Source organism: Crassostrea angulata, chromosome 6 (genome assembly GCF_025612915.1).
Source record: "Crassostrea angulata isolate pt1a10 chromosome 6, ASM2561291v2, whole genome shotgun sequence".
Taxonomy (NCBI): domain Eukaryota; kingdom Metazoa; phylum Mollusca; class Bivalvia; order Ostreida; family Ostreidae; genus Magallana; species Magallana angulata.
This window is the reverse complement of record NC_069116.1, coordinates 14182988-14205135: the sequence shown is the minus strand read 5'-3', so window position 1 is coordinate 14205135 and position 22148 is coordinate 14182988. Positions and strand designations below refer to the sequence as shown.

At 33.2% G+C, this 22148-nt stretch overlaps 2 protein-coding genes and 1 long non-coding RNA gene across 6 annotated transcripts; 1 reads left to right on the top strand and 2 right to left on the bottom strand.

Moving 5' to 3' along the window:
* Positions 1–1120: 1120 nt before the first annotated feature.
* On the top strand, positions 1121–8614 carry LOC128188012 (sorting nexin-16-like). The gene is made up of 9 exons (XM_052858772.1): positions 1121–1228; positions 3306–3490; positions 4540–4783; positions 5098–5184; positions 5563–5711; positions 6063–6132; positions 7517–7653; positions 7759–7911; positions 8133–8614. The coding sequence occupies exons 2-9, from the start codon at positions 3321–3323 to the stop codon at positions 8317–8319; spliced, it is 1197 nt and encodes a 398-aa protein (XP_052714732.1). The 5' UTR covers positions 1121–1228; positions 3306–3320; the 3' UTR covers positions 8320–8614.
* A 152-nt stretch (positions 8615–8766) lies between these two features.
* On the bottom strand, positions 8767–14156 carry LOC128188017 (uncharacterized). Its single transcript, XR_008244119.1, has 2 exons — positions 10916–14156; positions 8767–9598 (listed from the first exon to the last, which is right to left on the bottom strand). It is a non-coding gene; the product is annotated as an uncharacterized LOC128188017 (long non-coding RNA).
* Positions 14157–16257: 2101 nt separating this feature from the next.
* LOC128188008 (coiled-coil domain-containing protein 149-B-like) lies at positions 16258–22026 on the bottom strand. 4 transcript variants are annotated; one of them, XM_052858765.1, is made up of 12 exons: positions 21840–22026; positions 21484–21642; positions 20488–20538; positions 20067–20174; positions 19439–19561; positions 18987–19159; positions 18831–18903; positions 18601–18685; positions 18366–18504; positions 18181–18272; positions 17510–18067; positions 16258–17167 (listed from the first exon to the last, which is right to left on the bottom strand). In XM_052858765.1, exons 1-12 carry the CDS (start codon positions 21909–21911, stop codon positions 16881–16883), a joined length of 1920 nt encoding a protein of 639 aa, XP_052714725.1. In that variant the 5' UTR covers positions 21912–22026; the 3' UTR covers positions 16258–16880. The 4 variants fall into 4 exon arrangements, with proteins under 4 accessions (XP_052714725.1, XP_052714726.1, XP_052714727.1 ...); XM_052858766.1 differs by having other exon boundaries at positions 17510–18064; XM_052858767.1 differs by having other exon boundaries at positions 16259–17167; positions 18181–18257; positions 21840–22024.
* Positions 22027–22148: the final 122 nt, after the last annotated feature.

Here is a 22148-nt window from a genome sequence, read left to right as displayed (position 1 = left end):
AATGGCCATTATCTGACAAATCTGGGAAATTGGGCATACAAAAATCAACTTTGATAAGACCCCTGAAACAAACCAGGAGGTAAAAGGTTTTTTTTGTTTGACCATTTGATGCCTTTTAGCAATAACTTTAATATGTAGAACAGAAAAAGAAATCCCTAGGGCAGAAGTTTAAAAAAATGTGCAAAATTGATACATTTCAAGCGAAATCCCATAGGGTCCTATGTTAAAGGTTACCAAACTTTGAGATGACCCCCTAAACAAACGGTGTGGTAAATGTCTTATTTTTTAATCTTAAAATAATAATTATATCAGTAGAAATTCAGGTAAAAAATTTCATTAAAAAATCTAGGGCAGAACTAATTAGACCCGGCCTCGTTAAGGTCAAGATCTAGTGAAAGAATGTCTTTATTGGTATTTGTACTATTGTGATGTCATCATTGATTTGATAATTTTAAATCTTTCCCCATACTTTTCAGCTTAAAAGGAATAAATTATGTAGAAAATTAAATAATTTCTTTACATTCTATATTGAATCATGGGAAAAGTAATCTGGACACCTATACTCAATATATCATTTTAGGAGGGGATCAAGACCGGAGGTGTGTTCAACAGAGCGAGCACTTGCGATCGCTCGCCAAAATTCCCTACACCAACAACCCAAAGTTTGGCAAGCGCTTGCGTGAGCTGTCTCTGCTGAACATGCCTTATGTTTAATATCATTTTTGGATAAACTAAGTATTCTGTATATTTCATGACTGAAAAAAGTACAAAATTTTTGCTACTAATTTTTTTAATTTTTTTTTTAATTGAAAACAGCAATTTAAAACAAGATTTTCATTATGTGTGCTAAAAATTAAGCCTATATACACATTAAAAACAAAAATCTAATTAAGGCTAAAAGAATATATATATAACGTTATATGTATTGGTATATATTTATTATAATTCATAAACCTGTAGAAGCCTTTCATTACTAGAGCTAGACCTTAAAACAAAGAAAAATATAAGTTAATGCCTCTATGATAATTTTAAATTACCTATATGATTGAATCAGTGAGGATTTTCAGATTTGACCTAAAATGGTACATGGTGCCGAAACGTCTTAGTGTCGAATAGTCTTGACCCCGCTATGATAGGTGGCGCTGTGAGTGTTTACAAAAATCATGTGCCCATGTAGTCATGATTTCTCTCACCTGTGGTAATGAAACAGGTGTTATAATTACACAAGGTAGGCTGTTAAAAGTGTATACTTATTCATAATGCATGAATTGTCAAAAATACGGAAATATGGTATGGTACGTTTTGTAACCGCTTTTAGACATGGTAGTATATAGGATCCTGATACAAATACAAAAACTTAGTTATTCACTGTTTTAATAATAAATGAAAGTGTCAAATTGAAACTGTAATTGCTCTGAATTCAAATATTTATTAAAGTAAATTACGTCTAATACGAGACGAGTTAATAATTTGTGAGTGTCTCGATCTGCCCCCCTCCCCTATAAACATGAACTCTGCTGAAAACAAAACAGCTGACCGATAATGCACTTCAATACATAATATGTGTTTTTTTAATATATCGAGTAATTGGAATTTTTGTTGGGTTTTTTTTTGGGGGGGGGGGGTTAAAGATACATCTGACAGTGAATTTATCAGATTAATATGTAATCAAGTGTAATAATGAAAGTATCAAATAAAAAAAAAGCTATACAGTAGGTTGATAATGATTTATGAGTTATTGTTTTCAGACCTGTCAGTTTTTGAACTGCTTCTATTACTTGGAACCTACAACTTACTATTATAGTTTGTTTACTCACTAATAGAAATCATTTCCCAATGGGAATCTATGTGAAACCGAAACCAGGGACTTTAATTTATAACTAACTGTATTAAATTAGTCCTTGGTCATGTTGGTGGAACAAACAGAAAGTAGAAAGAGGAACAATAACATTTGAATTAGTAATTTTAGTATATTCCAAGTTATTGTTTACATCACATGTTCACAATTTTAACAAAAATACACATACCTATGAAACAATGAATACAATTAAAATAAATGAAACATCATTTTTTCCCTCAGGAAAAATTCACAGGAACATGCAGAAACTGAATTCTTATATAGATTTATAATGGGAAATGTTGACATATTTTCTTTCACAGAACTTGATATACTTTGCACAATTCTTCAACATTGTCATTCAAGTACTTTCATGTCTTCTCTATTTTTTCCTGATATTAAGCTAAAGGGGACAATTCAAAGGATCGAGAAATCTTATTTTTTCACACTTTTGAATGGAGATACTTTAAACCCTGTGGTATTTATAAATATCAAGTAATTAGGCAAAATGTGAATGGAGGATATCTTGAGACAGTCACAGGGTATAAATATTAAGTAAGTGCATAGTCAGAAATCCACATCAGTCTCCCACTCTCTTACTGACTGCAATCGGATGGCCCGTAGTCAGTATATGAGCAGGGACGTATACTCAATACATACATATACGTCCCTGTTAAGAGTACCTGTAAGCCATATAGGCCATGACTTAATATGATGGTGTATTTGTCAATGATCACAGCCTTAGCTGGTAGAAAAATGTTATTTACAAAGCTTGATGAGATCAATTTTTACAAAGCTTTGATTCTTTTCAAAATAACTTTAAAAGCAGATAGATATCATCACAAAGACACAGCTAGCATATATAATCACATCCTGTTGATTGTTTGGTGTTCAAGGTGTTATCTTCAAACCAGCAAAATTAATTTACTTATTGGGGATAATCCTTGGTAATTGTATAAACTTCCCATAAAGCTTTAACTTGAGGCTAAATTGACTGATTGATAAAATTTTTTTTATCAATGAAACACGTACAGTTGTAACTGTGCTTAAGACACTAGCTAGAAAGAGCTAGTTCATATTGGATTGCAGGTGTATATTGAATAATGGTAAGAATATTAGTACAATGTATATTTGTAGATTTTAGGTAAGGTATAGATTTTCAGACTTTATCAAGCAGACTGGTTTGTTTTAGTAATAATTCATGCATGGTCAACACTTGAATTGTTAAGTGGTTCACCGCTGTTCATATGATATTCATGTAAATTTTATATGAAACTCATACAAGCCACTTTTGTATGCATAAAAAAATTTCAGGAAGTAAGAATTTAAAGGATTTTTATGAACAGGAAAGGTCACAATTTAGTTATGATTAAGAAAAACATCTACAGGTACAGTTTGACATGAATTATTATCATTGTTTATGTTACAATAATGCTTATTATAATTATAGGGAACTGTATCTTTTCAGAGAAAAAATGGCAAAATGGATGAAGATGAAATAAGGAGAAGTATCCAGGATTGTGCTATTCCTGGAAATTATGATCCAGCAGAGGTTGAAAGGTTGAGTTTATATGAAAATGGGGTTAACACAGCAGAAAGCAAGTTCAGGGGTGTAGGCGACAACGATGACAGTGGTCTCACAGAAACACCAAGGTAAATATATACTGAAGATTCTTAAGACTTAATTAAATACAAGAGATTAATATCGGCATGAAATCCCACAAAACTCCCTTGTAGAATCCAAAATCTACTTTCTTTTTTCTATAGCTATATTATATATGGATCGATCATTACAAAAGTTCTCAAAGGGCCCAAAAGTTTGTTCAGACTCATGAATTGATACAAAAAAGCAGAATTGCAAAATTATTTACCGTATATACTCGCCTATAAGTACGGTTCGCCTATAAGTCGGTTGCCTTTCTCCAGCTTTAATTTGAAGATTTTGCTGTTGACTCCCTTATAAGTCGGGTTACTTTTTCAGGACAATTGATGTACAGATACTCTCAATAAAATACCACATTTTATCATACATGTTTTGAGTTCTAAAAAAAATTGTCCTTTTTTCACCCCATAATTGCTTCTAGACTATTTCTATCATGGGTCTATGATGTTAATAACTATTGATTTAAATGCCATTATTTTTTATAACATTAATTACAAGTTGGTAATAGCTTCAAAACTACCAGGTATTTACATAGATTCCTTTTGAAAATTTGATGATAGTGATTTATTTCTTTACTGACTGATTAGATTGGTAATTAGCCCCTTAAACTGGGGTGTTGGCTTGTGTTGTTTTAGGTGACATGGCCCCTATATCTATTATCACCTTAGGTGTGAAAAACAGACTGCTTGAATTTTCTTTTTATGAACACAGGTTCAATGCATTTATCTGTTTATTATTTAAAAAGAAATATAACTTACTTCTCTCTTGTAAATTTTTTTTTTACTATGTCTCACCTATAAGTCGGACCCCAACTTTTCACTCAATTTTTTACTCCCAAAAATCCGACTTATAGGCGAGTATATACGGTAACAGAATCTAAAGTACTTTTATTTGAAAGCAGAGGGTTTTAAATGGTATTATACATGTTATATGCTATAAAGGAAATAAATGAGGAGTAATTGTATATAGCTATAGATAAATGGTATGTTCAGTCATATCTTTCTGTTAAGTTATGATTTTATGTCTTTTTATTAAAAAGCCGAACATCTAGCATATCACAAGGCACCATTGATCGGATTGACTCAGACCTAGAGTCCATCACCTCCGCTTCACAGCTTACCTCCAAGAAGAGAGATGGCAGTTGCAGCCCTCGGAAAGGCAGCGTCCGATTCCAGACAGATCTGGAGGACAGCCTCACTTGTTCCACAGAAACGCTCAATCCGGAGAATATCAAGGTGCCTATCCTTGGATTTGAGACCATGGAGGAGAGATCCAAATTTACTGTAAGTAACTGGTATTGTACCGGGTACACATTCATGTGATAAATTGTCAAAACAGTTTAAAGGACTTAGAAAAGAAAAAAGTAAATATCTTACTACATGTACCAGTATTTATATACATGCATTTGGTACATAAAGATGAAATACAAAAGTAGGAATATATTTATTGTCTCATGGCAAATATTGTCACTTTTCATTTATTCATTCATTGTAAGTATGAAATTGCTTTAGATTTAACTTTTAATGTTCATTTATAAAATATATATATACATGTACATTATTTTATGTAAAACTTTACCTCAGTATTTTTGTTTCAGGTTTTTCGTTTGTGTGTCCAGAAGTCGGAACATGATGTGTGGCATATATTTCGCCGCTACACAGATTTTGTGCAGCTCAACGATAGGGTACATAATTATAATATGTGTTCTGTATTACAATATCAGAATTCTGTTGAGAAAAAAATAAAAGAAATGTTAAACTGAATCAGATTGAAATTATAATTGTACTTTGGTTAGGCTTAAACTTGTATTACCCAAGTACCAGTATCTTCCTTTTTGAATTTTTGTTATTGATTTATTTGTTACCTGTCCATATGAATATGATACAATCAAACATGATATTAAGGTTGATAAAGTACCCCGGTATATGAAGTTGAATCATTAAAACATATCCTACCATCTTTGCCATTTAAATCTTGTCATGTACTCAAATTATACAGTTTGAGATTTTTATATCCTGGTATTTGCATGTATAAATACAGTTTGACCTTCCTATGTCTGCAGTTGAGGAAGAGTTTTCCAAACATCCGCTTATCTCTGCCACCCAAGCGATGGTTCAGGGACAACTTTGACAAGAATTTCATTGAGGACAGGCAGCTTGGTTTACAGGCTTTTGTTGACAACTGTGTGGGCCACAAAGACATATGTAATAGGTCAGTGCTTTAAGAGTTGATAGTTTTCAGTAGATCTCACATATCTTAATGATTCAGGCTAGATTTCAGATCTAAATTTGTCTCTAAAAGAAGATACATTCATTTAACAATTAAAAATCTAATTTGTTTGAAAACTCTGAATTGTGATAATGGCCAATGGGCAGATTTTTTTTTTGTCTATTTAGTATACATAGATAAGGTACATGTAAAATTACCCTTTATTAGATAAAAAATATTTTACTATCTTGTATCTTAATTGGAATTTACATGTATAAAATGGTTTATCTTGTAATAACACAGATAGTGGAAAATCTTCACATTCCATGAAAATGACAGTTCTCTGTTTTCCAGTATGCCAGTGCGAGAATTCTTCTGTTTCGATGACCCCCCAGGGCCTCATGACAGCATTGAAGAGAGCAGGGTAATTGAATAACATTTATATAGAATGACATTGGAATGAGTTATACTTAGCATTTATAAAAAAGGAAGTTTATTTACATAATTTGTCATACCGTATAACAGGTATTTTTTACGTGCTGCTAATTTTTACGAGTTTTATGAATCCGTAAAAATTAAACGCGTAAATTTTCACAGAAGTAAAAAAACACCGCACCTAAATTTCTACATCGTACGTATGAGATGTTCATGACCTTCAGCTCAGTCTGAGTATAAAGTAAGGATGTCAACGAGTACCCGGTTACTCTGATGTATATTTTTTAATATTTCTAATTTTATTTAATAATGCATTAAAACATCGGTTTTAAAACTTAAAATGTCCATTGCACTTGTACATACAGTGATTAGGATTTCCTAGGCCTCTAAATATGCTAAATGACCGTTATCGCCTGTGGCAGTGTTTATATAGTAATTATCGTGACCAAGCACCTGTTACCTTTGGCTGTCTTCTACCCTTATGTTTGGCTTACTTTAATGATTTGTTTTTCACTTAACATCGTTTATATAGTCTGTTATATAAATTAGATAGCACACAGTAGAGAAATTGAACAGACCTTAAATGCCGCCACCGACTTCAAAGGTCTGGAAATATTTTAAAAGAACTGAAGTTTCAAAAAACGTAAAATGTCAGCTGTGCGAAATAAACTTATCCTATACGGGGGGAACGACCAACATGTTAAATCACATTCGTCTTAAACATAAGGAGGAATTTCTACAAAAGTGACCAAGGTTTTTCCAGTTATCATGGTACTTGTTCATATTTATTTACACTCTTACCGAGTACCCGGGTACTCGATCGGAAAAACGTCCACGTAACCGAGTAATAAAAAATGACCGATTTACATCCCTAATATAAACACAATCATAAATATATGGAATTGTTAACAGAAAAACGATTTTCTGATTTGTATGTGTGTTAACTGTAACAAAGTCACGGTGAAATTTTTCCCCCTTTTACCACAGATGATTTTAATTTTTACGGACATGTCCAATTCGTAAAAATATAACGCGTAAAAATTCAAATCATCCTATTTTATGACAAATTCGTAAAAAATTACAGCAGTAAATATTACCCGTTATACGGTATTTTATACATTTTTTACAAAGAGTGGTGTTTCTTATGAAATAGGCCACCATTAAATATGCATGTACATGTATTAAAATCTATACATCTATGTTTTTATCCATTTGTATGTACATATTTTTAATTGTATCATCAGATATTTTGGTCAAACAATAATTATTTGAATATACATGATGTTTAAAAGGCGGGAAGAGAAAAGTTTGAGAATCAAGTTGTTTGCATACAGAAGTTTGTGTGATAGTTTTATCAACCTTTTAACTTGAAGGCTCTCTGTGAATCACTAGAAGACACTGTGTACAGGCTGAGAAAGGACTTGGTGGAGAAGAATTCTGAGATTGATCTCTTACATGATGAGCTGGCCCTCTACAAGAGACAAGTGGAGATGCTTACGACTGCCTTGAGGTACTCTGCTATGGCCATGCATCCATAGTCACTCCCATTAAATCTGCCTGATTTTAGACTAATTCAAGAATACGAGACAGTATATTCATTTTTATCTGCTAATAGGAAACATAATGAAGCTAAAAATTCCTCCGAATCGCCCGTTTCTTCAACATCATTGGCTGAGTGTGACCTATTGACCTGTACAGAGGCCGACCAATCACAGCTTCAGACTCAAACTCCTATGATGGCTGCAGAAAAAGTTGAGATCTCTACAAAGCAAGTACCAAGAATACATTTGATTTCATTTTCTAAAATCTTGATTAAGAACATGGATTAGTTATTGCGGTACTCGCCTGGATCTTGGATAGTTTGAGATGAATATATACATGTATTCATATGAAAAACTTATTTCTCAGAAGATCCTTTTATCTGTTTCTATTTTTTTATTGAAAAAAGAATACAGTTTTGAAAATAATTAAAATGTAAATGGTTTATAGGGTTGAGGGGGAAGTGTGCAGTCCTGAAGAAAAAAGAGTCATAACAGGGGAGGAAATTCAAGCTCAGGCAAAACCAGAGACTGCTGAGAAGTCAAGCTCAAGTCCCGAGGACAAAATGACCAAGAAGAAGAAAAGGTCTTCTATATTTAAGTTCCGTAGCAAAGCCCAAGAAGCTGAAACTAACTAGCATACAATAGCTTGAAAAGGATTGGAGATATGGCATCTCTTTATTAATTGCTTGCTTGTTGTAGTTCAGTGCTTTTCCTATGCCTGTTGTCAATGAAATTCTTGTCAAAGTTGTACCTGAGGTACAATAAAAAAAAACCAACACCTTTTATTTTTGTTACTACATTTGTATTTCATGTAATTTAATAGTACATATAAATGTAATATGAGCAATGAAATTGCATCATTTTAATGTAGGTATTGCTGCATTACTTGGCAAGCTGTTATGATTCATGAAATATTCCAATAAATACAATGTGGTTGTGCTACAGATTTGTCTTTCACAATGTATTCACCATTATGATTCTCATGATCCTCTTATTTTTTTCAACTCATGTACCCGATATGTGGATTATATACACCAATGAAGCGTTTAATTTCAAAGCATTATATTTATTTATTTAATTACATGTATATCTCAAGTACTATTGTAAATCCTCATGCTTGGAAGCCACTTTGCTCAATTTTGAACATCAATGAAGAATTTTTGTTATATGTATAAGTACATATACATGTATATGATGTTTTTGTTCTCTGTATTTTTCTCCGTTATTGAATAGTATATCTATTTATGTACAATTGACATACTTGTACGTGCATCTTGATTCTTAGCACTGGTTTTATCTAAGAACTCATTTTATTGTATGATCAAGAATTCCCACAAAATGGTATTCAATCGTTCTGTATGCAAAAGTAGATGTTTCAATGCCAAAAAAAATTACATTCACTGAAAACTTACCAAGAATTGTTGTAATTGTTATAAATCACATCGAGTCCAACCTAGCTTAAGTTATTATGATGGTAGATATAACAATTTACATGTAACAATACAAATATGAGTCATTATAGTTGATATAACAACAGTAATTGGCTCGATATAAAGATGTAAATGTAGTCAAAACATGCAGCTTTTTAAAGAGATCATGGAGGGTTTTGTATATTTTGACTTGATTGAGGAATTTTTGTGCATTAGATGGTGATGGATGACTTGTATCTCTAGTCTACTTGCTGGTGCTTTTTCTTTATAAATACATAAAAAAGAGTTCAAGAAACCTTAGGGTTTTTTTCATAGGATTTTACTCTGTTTTTTACTGTGCAAAAGTGATTTTGATACATATAGTTTAGTACGTTTAGTTTGTATGGTCAAATTCTCTTTAAGAACAGTCAATTTTATACAGACTTGCTACTAGTAGATGTACTTGATTTTATTTCCCGATCAGCATATTTTTGTAGCTTAGTCCCTTGTTTAGCACACATTTGAAAATTAGGTATCGAAAAAATGTGTGCGAAACGGGAATTTTACCAGGTGAGATAATTGCTTAATTGCTATAGTCTATATCACAATTCCTGCGAGGGCATTTGACAATAAAATAAATAATACATCTTTACTTGCAATTGAAATTTACACGTATTTTATGTTACAATATAACTCGCATAAAAGCACATTTACATAATAATGGACATCCATATTCATGAATTTGATTTCAAACATCAATTTGGTCATGAACAATTTCGTTATTTTTTTTAAACAAGAAAGATTATTGCAAAAATGTTGAATATGTAGCACCTTTGTTTCGCTTACTCCCTATAGAAAGTACATGTACATGCTAAAAATTTGAAGAGAAAATATCATATGTTAATCTTTAATCATTGCTTTTGCTGACATAAATGGTAGAAATGTGTCTAGTGAAAACGCTGCTAAATATTTTTCATTTATGTTGTGTTATATCTTGAATAATCGAAGAAAATAGACAAACTGTATGATGATAAATAGGCAATTTTATATGCATGCTTCAAAAACTGTAACGATTATTCCACAAAACCTATCAGATGTAGACCTAATTCATGCATTTTCAACCTTTTTCAGTTTGACGTATATCGCATCAATATTAAAATATTATTTTTGTCAGATTTTTTATGTATTTAACCTCTGATTTGAAAAACTAGAAAGTGACCCGCCATATACTAAAGCGGTAATGTCATAAGAACTACTGTCAAGGTCGCTACTTCAAACATTGAAATATTTTGTGATAAAGATCTACAGGTTTTCTTTCATTAAATTCTTTCTGTTGATACCAAACAATCAATTATAAACATGCGTTTTACATAATTTGCAACTCAATTGTAAAAAGAGACACGGAGAACCTCATATGACTGTCTATGTAGTTTTCCCCTTCATCATATAATTATCCATTGAATCAGCTTCCAATTGGCTTTGGACCAGCAATTTTTCCTAATTCATTTGGTTTTATATTTAAGGTAAATGGACAAAAATGTAAAAGTCAATTCATCTAATCTAATCATCTTTATTTATCAGACTTTTTAAATATATCATTATCTTTATTTTATCAAACGAAAAAAAAAATGGTGATAGTTATTAGACCTAAAACATAACAAAATATCAGTATTCTTCTTGTTTTATCGTTAAGGCACTGTTAAAACACAGGTAAAAATCCAGGTAAAATCTTTGACCGAAAGCAGACTATAATTGCTATCACAACACAAATCACACCTATTGTTCTATACCCAATTATCAAATGTGTGCAAAACGGGAACACACCGTTTAGAGAACAAACTAATGTTTACACAGTTGTGTATACATCCAATTTGAAGTGCAATTGTCTCACTGATCTCATTCTTTACCCTTTATAGAAATAACCAATTCATTCAGTGTAATTAAATGAAATGAACAAATCTAATCTGTATATTGGTTTTCCATTGATTATATATTGATTTTTATCTTCTATGAAATCTGAAAAATTGAGAATTTTAATGTGCCATTAATAAAAGTATTGTGTAAAACCAAGACTACAGTGTATGTGAATGCCTTTTTTGTCAGCTATAGCATGATGGATGCAATGCAGATATAGAAACTTAATTCAAGGTCACTGCCAATCCTTATATTACAGGCATTCTTTTGGTATAGTGTGAGAAAATAGGACCAATGGAAAATATCTTATCTCATACATGTGTCTGCCTTATTCTACAGCATTAAAGTGCTTGTTGGTTAAATGATGCCAGTTGAAATGATTTATCACAAAATCTTTAGTCAAAGGTTAAGGTCAAAGCAAAGTCTTTTAAGAATATTTTTCATCCTAATGCCCTTTATTAAAGTGAGACCCTTTGATATGGTAGCTTATTGTATTATTATGAAATTGAGTAAAAAAAAAATTAAATTGTATGTATAAAGTATAAGAAATGGAAAACAAATACAAAAAGAAGTATATTTCTGAAAGAGTCTCTATGGTGGGGATTTTTGTATATAAATCAGGAGTTTTTAATTTACTTTATGACATTAATGGGACATCTAGCTGTAGGAACACTCCTCTCAAAATACATTCATGTGATATTTTCAATGGTTAACTGTTTGCCTAATAAGTGCTCTGCTGAAATGAGAAAGTAACCTTTACTTTGTTTCAACATAATTTATTTAAAAAGAGAAAACAATCAAAACTTATTTGATATATTGATCAACAATTAAAAATCAACAATGGTAGAATTAACATCAGACAAACCACACTCGTCTACAACTAAAACAACAATACAATAACACGTGTAAATCCCAGCACTTTAACACATCTAACTTCTTGAGATTCCAGTCTTTCAGATATTAATTAAAGAGTATACAGAACCTACATCAGTATGACATGAATGCCCCATCTGTTTCCACCACTCTGGTGATATTACTTATTTAAGAAATTAAAAAGAAAATCTTAATTTTATGTTTATGTTTATATTACTCTGATAATCCCTGCTTTTTCTATTATTTTGAAAATTTATACATGTACATGTATAAGGATATTAAATTGTTATTCCCACTTTGGAATGTCCCAGGTATCCCAAGCATATTCCATTTGGAATTACTACAAAATACCAAAAAAATAACTGCATTATAGCCATAAATGATGTTCCTACAAAACTGCATACACATATGTGTACCAGTAAATCAAACAGTGAATGAAGCACAAGTTGTACAACCCTCTACTCTATCTTACAACATCAATGTATATATACTATATATGTGTATATTCTGTACTATTTATCAGGTATATCCAATGTTCAAATGAAAAATGATGCAATAACAAAACACTGCAACAAACATGTAAACCCTGATAAATAAAAATACTTACAAGTACCTGCTCCAAGTACCTCGTTTGTTACAGTACAGATCGTGCCATTAAATCAAAAACCACATGTACTTGTATACAACAGCATGGACATTATTCAGCCATCAAAGTTATTCAACATCTACTGATAATTTTAGAATTACATCTGTATTTAAAACTAATGGGATATCCTCTACAGGATAAATATTCAGTTTGAGATTGCAATTCATTTTTAAGGCCATAGACCTTATACAATTACTATCAATGAATTATTAGCATTTGCAAAATTGTTTCACCCTTGAGAGAAATAGCATTGCATTTTGAAAATTTTTGCCTTTTTAGCAAATTTAATTATAGATACATGCATATAATACTGTAGTTTTGATCAATCAAATTGCACATTGCAATTAAATCCAAATCATACTGTAGATTCCTAATTAAACGCAAGTAATTATTATTCGCTTAAAATCGTGAGAAGCACATCTCGCGAATTTTAAAAATCTCGCTTTTATTTTTCAGACATATGTAAACTACAGGAAACCATAATAAAAAATTTGGTATTTGCAATTTTATGTTCTCGCGATTTGATGGAAAACGCTTGAATCGCAGAATTAAGTACTCGCATAAAATAAGGAATCTACAGTATTCTTCAAACCCCTAAAACATGTTCCAATACATTTATAGTATGTATACCATTCAAATAATCAATGAAAAAGTGAAATAAAGATACACATATAAATCAAATACATGTACATCTTACCAACAATAGTATCCATGTACATATTCTAATGTACTTTTCCTAAATACATTTCAATTCAAACAAATCTGTAATGTGCCTATCATAAAAGTTTGATGATACTGGTAGTAACAGTTTCACAATTAAAGACCAGTGTTCCTTGTGATAGAATTATGCAGGAAAATGAAGACATGGAATGTGTAGTGGCAGTTAATGAAAGGAAAAAAAAAGCAACAACAACAAAAAGAACACAAAAAAATACTTGTAACTGGATTTCACAACCATATTCTAATAAAAAAAAAAACAACAGAAGATTTGAAAATAAATAAAACAAGAGGCCCATGGGCCACATCGCTCACCTGAGGAACAATAGGTATGATAAAATCAGCTTAATGGAGTCATAATACAAACAATCTGGACAATGTACAATAATACATGTAGATCCTGTATAAATAAAATCCATTTTTTCCACCTGGATATTCTTATGTTTATAATCATTAGTCCCTTTTCTAACAGGATGATTTTATAGTCATATCACATGTTGAGTATTGCAGTCCTCAAAAAGATCCCTTACAATTGTTTATATATGGGATATTAAGCTACATCAAACTCTGAACCTTCTTGTGAGGCCAAAGAATTGTCCTGGAGCCAAAGTCTTAACAATTATAAAGAATCATCTGGCTGATTAGTTTCTGAGAAGAAGATTTTAAAAGATTTACTCTATATATTCCTATGTAAAACTTTAACACCCCCCCCAATGTGGGCTCACCCTACCCCCAGGGATCATGTTTTCACAACTTTGAATCTACACTACCTGATGATACTTCCACACAAGTTTCAGCTTTCCTGGCTGATTAGTTTCTAAGAAGAAGATTTTTAAAGATTTACTCAATATATTCCTATGTAAAACTTCTACGCCCCATTGTGGCCCCACCCTACCCCCGGGGGTCATGATTTTTACAACTTTGAATCTACACTACCTGAGGATGCTTCCACACAAGTTTCAGCTTTCCTGGCTGATTAGTTTCTGAGAAGAAGAATTTTAAAGATTTTCTCTATATATTCCTATGAAAAACTTCGACCCCCCCCCCATTGTGGCCCCACCCTACCCCCAGGGATCATGAATTTCACAACTTTGAATCTACACTCTCTGAGGATGCTTCAACACAAGTTTCAGCTTTCCTGGCTGATTAGTTTCTGAGAAGAAGATTTTTAAAGATTTACTCTATATATTCCTATGTAAAACTTCGACCCCCCATTGTGGCCCCATCTTACCCCCAGGGATCTTGAATTTCACAACTTTGAATCTACACTACCTGAGGATGCTTCCACACAAGCTTCAGCTTTCCTGGCTGATTAGTTTCTGAGAAGAAGATTTTTAAAGATTTAATCTATATATATATTCCTATGTAAAACTTCGACCCCCCATTGTGGCCCCACCCTACCCCCAGGGATCATGAATTTCACAACTTTGAATCTACACTGTCTGAGGATGCTTCCACACGAGTTTCAGCTTTCCTGGCTGATTAGTTTCTGAGAAGAAGATTTTAAAAGATTTACTCTATATATTCCTATGTAAAACTTCGACCCCCCATTGTGGCCCCACCCTACCCCCAGGGGTCATGAATTTCACAACTTTGACTCTACACTACCTGAGGATGCTTCCACACAAGTTTCAGCTTTCCTGGCTGATTAGTTTCTGAGAAGAAGATTTTCAAAGATTTACTATATATTCCAATGTAAAACTTTGACCCCCCATTGTGGCCCCACCCTACCCCCAGGGATCATGATTTTCACAACTTTGAATCTACACTGCCTGAGGATACTTCCACACAAGTTTCAGCTTTCCTGGCTGATTAGTTTCTGAGAAGAAGAATTTTAAAGATTTACTCAATATATTCCTATGTAAAACTTCGACTCCCGATTGTGGCCCCACCCTACCCCCTGGTCATGATTTTCACAACTTTGAATTTGCAATACCTGAGGATACTTCCACACAAGTTTCAGCTTTCCTGGCTGATTAGTTTCTGAGAAGAAGATTTTTAAAGATTTACTCTATATATTCCTTTGTAAAACTTTGACCCCCCATTGTGGCCCCACCCTACCCCCAGGGATCATGATTTTCACAACTTCTAATCTACACTGCCTGAGGATACTTCCACACAAGTTTCAGCTTTCCTGGCTGATTAGTTTCTGAGAAGAAGATTTTTAAAGATTTACTCTATATATTCCTTTGTAAAACTTCGACCACCCCATTGTGGCCCCACCCTACCCCCAGGGATCATGAATTTCACAACTTTGAATCTACACTGCCTGAGGATACTTCCACACAAGTTTCAGCTTTCCTGGCTGATTAGTTTCTGAGAAGAAGAATTTTAAAGATTTACTCAATATATACCTATGTAAAACTTCGACCCCCCATTGTGGCCCCACCCTACCCCCTGGTCATGATTTTCACAACTTTGAATTTGCAATACCTGAGGATACTTCCACACAAGTTTCAGCTTTCCTGGCTGATTAGTTTCTGAGAAGAAGATTTTTAAAGATTTACTCTATATATTCCTATGTAAAACTTTGACCCCCCATTGTGGCCCCACCCTACCCCCGGGGGTCATGAATTTCACAACTTTGAATCTACACTACCTGAGGATGCTTCCACACAAGTTTCAGCTTTCCTGGGTGATTAGTTTCTGAGAAGAAGATTTTTAAAGATTTACTCTATATATTCCTATGTAAAACTTTGACCCCCCATTTTGGCCCCACCCTACCCCCAGGGATCATGAATTTCACAACTTTGAATCTACACTACCTGAGGATGCTTCTACACAAGTTTCAGCTTTCCTGGCTGATTAGTTTCTGAGAAGAAGATTTTTAAAGATTTAATCTATATATTCCTATGTAAAACTTTGACCCCCCATTGTGGCCCCACCCTACCCCCAGGGATCATGAATTTCACAAATTTGAATCTACACTACCTGAGGATGCTTCCACACAAGTTTCAGCTTTCCTGGCTGATTAGTTTCTGAGAAGAAGATTTTTAAAGATTTACTCTATATATTCCTATGTAAAACTTTGACCCCCCATTGTGGCCCCACCCTACCCCCGGGGGTCATGAATTTCACAACTTTGAATCTACACTACCTGAGGATGCTTCCACACAAGTTTCAGCTTTCCTGGCTTTCTGGTTCTTGAGAAGAAGATTTTTGAAAATTTCTCGAAATTTTTCATTAATTTTTAATTATCTCCCCTTGAAAACGAGTGTGACCCTTAATTTTCACAACTTTGAATCCCCTTTGCCTAAGAATGATTTGTGCCAAGTTTGGTTGAAATTGGCCCAGTAGTTCTTGAGAAGATGTTGAAAATGTGAAAAGTTTACGGACAGACAGACAGACGGACAGACGGACGACAGACAAAATGTGATCAGAATAGCTCACTTGAGCTTTCAGCTCAGGTGAGCTAATAAAAAAGTATATCACACATAATGCATTAATTTGAATCATGTACACTGTACTTGTATCATGAATTTTTAACAAATGATGACAGCTGAACATCCATAATAAATTACACTAGTCTAATTGTGATAGTAAAATCTCTTTATTATGTGTGCAAAATGTGTACGGGTAGATTGTTCCCTCTTAAAAATGTTCATGCAAGCATTGCATGTAAATATTTGGCCTTGACCTAACACTCCACATTAAGGTCGTCTCTGGGGGGTTCATTGTTACCAAGCAATGGTCGGTCAGAAGACCCCTCTCCATCCTCCTGGTCTGATTGGACACAAACATCTGAAGGGACAGTGTCCTTGACCTTCAACTTCTGATTCACACTTAGCATTTTATTGGTCATTGTCTCCATCAACAGATTCATCTGCTCTTCTGTATCATCCATTTCTACCGAAAGTTTTCCATCTTCACTCTCGGACACCGTAAGAAGCTCATCAGTTTCAGCATTTTCCAGCAAATTTTCACCTGTAAAATGAAAAGGAACAAAATGGTTTATATAAAATAACCTTTTATAAAATATACTTTCATGTATTATATTAAACAATGTTGCTGTCCATGACAAGTCATAAGATTGCATGTCTGTTAGTAATGTTAATGTCCAATATAACATGTGCTTGTAGATCATTTCCAGTAGTACAAAACTGAAAATGAATTCTGTTTGTAAACATACATATGCTTGTAGATCATTTCCAGTAGTACAAAACTAAAAATGAATTCTGTTTGTAAACATACATATGTATTTAGCTTGTAATTAAATAAATTATACTAATTGGATAATAAAGTGGTAATAGATATACATGTACTTACCTATGTTGTGTCTTGAATTTGTTGTTGAACTCTCTTTTTCTGGGATCAAATCCAGGTCATCTGTATCTAGGCTCTCGGTGTTACCTTTTGGGCTTAGACTAGGTGAGGCCATGTTGTTACTATGGATTGCCTCGTTTGGGGAGGACTGGGGCGATATCTGTCTAGTACTGCTGTCTGGTGACGTAAGGGAATATATCTCATCATTTGTGATATCACTGTGGTGAGAGATACCACTGGTATCAGACTTTTGACTTAGCGGAACTGAACTTGTGTCACAGAGGGAAAGTTCTGAACTCTCATCTCTGGGACTAATTTTACCACTGCTGTCATACAGAGAGTCCAGAGGACTAGATTTACCAGATCCTTCTGTGTAGTGTGAGGGACTGACACAGCAGGGGGTGCTACTGGAATGTTGGGGGCTGCTGTTTAATGAACTCCCACTGGATCCCGGGGTACTATTTCCATTCACTCCATCTTCACTGGACTGTGACAGCTGAGGTATCAATGTCTTTACCTCCTCACATTCTTCTTTAAGTTTTTCCAAATTTGTAGAAGCTGCTATTGAACAGTGTAATGATGTATATGGATAAATGTTGAAATATTAAAAATCTTTGTGCAAGAAAGCATGAATGGATCACATTTTCAATGATATAAGAAATTATATATCTTACTCGATATATTCCAAAGTCCAGCAACTTCTAATGTTTTGATCTTCTTTTCCAGCTCTGATATTCTATTGCCTAAAATTCTGACAGCAAAATGTCTGTGTAAGTGCAGAAAATCAAAAGACATGTATATAATACAGCTACTTTGTAATTAAAAATTTTATATAAGTTTGTAAATACATGTATCTCACTTGTTTGTTTTCCTTTGATGGGAGAGAGCCAGGTTTTTATCATTGACCGTGTCTAACAGGGCACCTGCCAATGCTTTGATGTCAGCCACTGTCTGAGGGGTCACTGAGCATTCACTTTTATCCTCCAGAAATTGTTGAACTGTATATACACAGAAATCATCCAATAAAATGATCATTTCATTTACATTCAAAAATGTAATCTTAACTCCTAACATATATAATATCTACAATGTACCTTGTTTCTGAGAAATGATAAGGCCTCCACTGCGACTTTGTCCTAATTTCAAAGCACTTTTCATTTTTCTTCTCTCCAAAAGTGTCTAAGAAAATGAATCCCAAAATTTACTTTGAAAAGAAAATACACGTATACTCTGAAGAAAACAAGTTGTACTGATTTTTGTATTGTCATACTGTACATTAAATGTGTGCAAGTATATAGTGATATAGTGCTTCTATTATACACACCTTGTATTTAGAAACTGTGGCCATTGCTATAGATTTCTCCTCTTCCATCTGTTTGAGTCGTTCTTGGAGGTACCTAAACATGAGATAATGAATATTAAGTGTAGATCCTAATGTAAGTTAGTACATTAATTTACTCCACATATAACAACTTCCTACTTATTCTCCATGATAAGTGCATCTAGATCCACCACTCGTCGCTCGTCGCCCTTCAGTATGTAGTTTAGCTCCTGATTCAGTCTCTCATACTTTGTTTTATAGGCGTCCCTCTCTGTCTCTTGTTCTTGTTTCTCATCAAGCACCTGCTGCAGGTCTCTCTCTAACTGTGTGTACTAAAAATAGCACACAGATTATTATTAATATCAAGAGCAGAAAGTATATTAATATATATAAATATATAACAGGATGGGAGAAATAATGACGGACCAGACCGGGATTCAAACCCAGGCCCCCTGAATCTCTAGTCAGGTGCTCTACCAACTGAGCTATCTGAGCTTTTTGAAATGGTTTGACCGTCACACAGTCAAAGTTTAACTTAATTTTCATTTTAAGGTACTTAAATTTCAATTTAATTTATTCATAAAATATCATTATGAGGAATGAGAACTGACCTGTACTCTGAAGTCTTCTAGCTGTTTGACAAGACCCTCTCTTTCATGAGCAGGAAAATGTCTGGTGTTAATACCTTCATCTGTTGTTCCTACTCTCTGGCGAGCTATCTGTTCCCTTAGCAGCTGCAAATCAATTATTGATATCAGCTAGGTTGTTAATTTATAAAGCATTTTACAATAGCATTATCAACACAACAACGGCCATATAAAGGTCAGCCTTGGAAGTTGACATGTTTGTTGACATGGAGAGGGACTGTGCATCAGCTATCACTATGAAATGGCAGGATCAGGAAGAATGCATTGAGCATTAATTGTGAGAACAAATATTTCCTAACATATTGAAAAATGCATTTTTAATACTACATGTATATGTATTTGTTCATCGCAATAAATGCTTGAACTAGAACATTGAAGCAGGATGGATATCTCTATAACAACTTAGTAATTTCACTCTCAAGGATCTCCTCGTGTAGTGACAATAGAAAAACAAGGAGCAGATCGAGAATCTGATTTTAATCTCATTGAAGATTTTTATATATTGGTTAAAGAATTTAAAGGTCTGACAGCAATGTACTGTGATTAAACAGTATTTTAAAAACAATTTGAGTTTACAAAGGGAAAACTGTACCTTTATATCACCCCATGCATCCTGTAGTTTTTGCTTCAGGTCATCAACTTCAAACTGAAGACATTTGGTTTGTTCTCTTGATTCAACAAGCAGAGCTTGTAAAGGTACCTGTAAGGTAATTAAATTTAAATATAAATATTCATACATTGGTACAATTTGTGTGTGGAAAAGACATGACAATTTATAATTGTTTTATTACTAATTTTGTGTACTTTTGTTGTTAATTCTTGTGAAATATTACTTTTAAATTGTGCTGCTTCTATATAATATCTTGTTAATCAAGATGTAATCAAGTCATACTTGTAATGGTCTTTTTAACCCAGTAATAATTTTATAAAACCTTGAAATTCAATGTTACAAAACATTCATTTTGCTGAAATATATAATATAAAATTTTAAGCATATTATTTGTCAAACATACCTCTCCCAATCTATGCAGACCACCTTTGCTATCATCAAAGTTTTTGGGAATCTGGAAACATACAACATTGCTTATCAGTATCACAAAATTCATGTAGTTTAAACATTCAAGTTATCTACAATTCCAACTACCGTACTGGTATTCAACGGGATAAACATGTACATTTCTCTAGCACTGGTGTTAAAAGGGATACACATGTACATTTCTCTCGCTTAGGAAATATTTGATACACAAACGTAAAAGAAATATCTGACTGAAGAGTAATTTTTTATAAATGACAGGTGTAATGCACCGTTTTGGTTGAATTCATTGTAAACTAATGTGTTAAAGGACCGATCGGAAGATGAAAGGGAGGGCATAATAATTTCACCGTTGAATTCAAGCAAAAATTCCAGCTGATGTGAAAGTTTTAAATAAATCCAAGATGGCAGTGATGTGTGCCTTGTGTAATATTAGGTAGAGGGTATTTTTTTTATCATGAGAAAAATATATAATGTCAAGTGCCTGTGCTGTGTACATATGTTTCTGTTATTAGCTCTTAGGTCAAATTAATAATAGTCTGAGTTTTCAATTGGCTGACTAAGTTATCACCAATCAGCTGATCAGTCTATCATAGCCAGACTTCTCTAACAAAACATCAGATGTTAGTATAATATACATATTCCTTTTCTCAAGCACCAGGGATAGGACAAAAAAATGAAATCAAAATGCTCTGATAATATGTTTTACGGCATGACTGTTGGGGCGGGTGCAGAAGGAACTACACATCTCTCATCATTGTTAAATGTAACCTGTGCCCCAAACGAAAACTTTGAATTTCTCTTGAATACTTTTCACTCGCCAAGAACCCAAATTTATAAAACATTTATTCCAAGTGTCCCGATCCAGCTCATATACATAAAACAACTACAACTGAGCATTAATCAAATGTAAAATGATTAAAAATGTGTAACTAAATGTCACAAAGAAATATATTATATAAAAATAAAAGTTTACCTGTCCATGTAACTGTTTCTTAAGACCTTGGTATCTTTCACGAAGCTGCTCAGCCATGAGCTTGAATTGGTCCCTTTCACTTCGACATTGTCCCATTTCTTTTGTAAGAATCAATAAGGCCTGACATTTGCTTTCAAGTTTTCTCTTGCACACTAAATACTTAGAAACATAGAAAAATAATACTTATTAAACAGTTCATTGTTAGCCTGTCGTATTCAATAAATTCAATCGAGGTTTTTATTTAAATAACCAAAACACTGCCGGCTTTTGGTCAGAATAACATAACAGAAACATATTAAGCGCACACAGTCAAGTTTGCAAATGTAACAGCGATTGTCAATGTCAGAAACAACTACCTCATTGCGTAGAGAGTCAAATTTTGACTCTAAATTGTACAGATCATCTTCTGTTTGTCTAAATCTCGTCATTTTTAATGTTAATTGATTATCCACGAAGCAGAAATCAATTTCATCGCTGTTGGTATTCTTCTTATTTGGACACTTTCCTTCACAATAGATTAAAACGTTATACGGATGTGATATTATAGGTGCGTTCAATTTTCATTAAACCTTACATATACTCAGATTAGGATTTATTTTGATAAGTATTTGGTTATAGCCGCTCTGATTGTAAAACTGTTATCTTTGTTTCATTTTTTATTTTCA

Excerpts from the sequence above, each read along its gene's own strand:
- LOC128188012 (XM_052858772.1), top strand. The coding sequence starts at position 3,321 with ATGGATGAAGATGAAATAAGGAGAAGTATCCAGGATTGTGCTATTCCT. Across the intron at positions 3,491-4,539 it reads GGTCTCACAGAAACACCAAG|CCGAACATCTAGCATATCAC; the intron begins GTAAATATATAC and ends TTTATTAAAAAG. Across the intron at positions 5,712-6,062 it reads CACAAAGACATATGTAATAG|TATGCCAGTGCGAGAATTCT; the intron begins GTCAGTGCTTTA and ends TCTGTTTTCCAG.
- LOC128188008 (XM_052858765.1), bottom strand. The coding sequence starts at position 21,911 with ATGACGAGATTTAGACAAACAGAAGATGATCTGTACAATTTAGAGTCA. Across the intron at positions 18,904-18,986 it reads GCACTTATCATGGAGAATAA|GTACCTCCAAGAACGACTCA; the intron begins GTAGGAAGTTGT and ends TCTCATGTTTAG. Across the intron at positions 18,686-18,830 it reads CCACAGTTTCTAAATACAAG|ACACTTTTGGAGAGAAGAAA; the intron begins GTGTGTATAATA and ends TCATTTTCTTAG.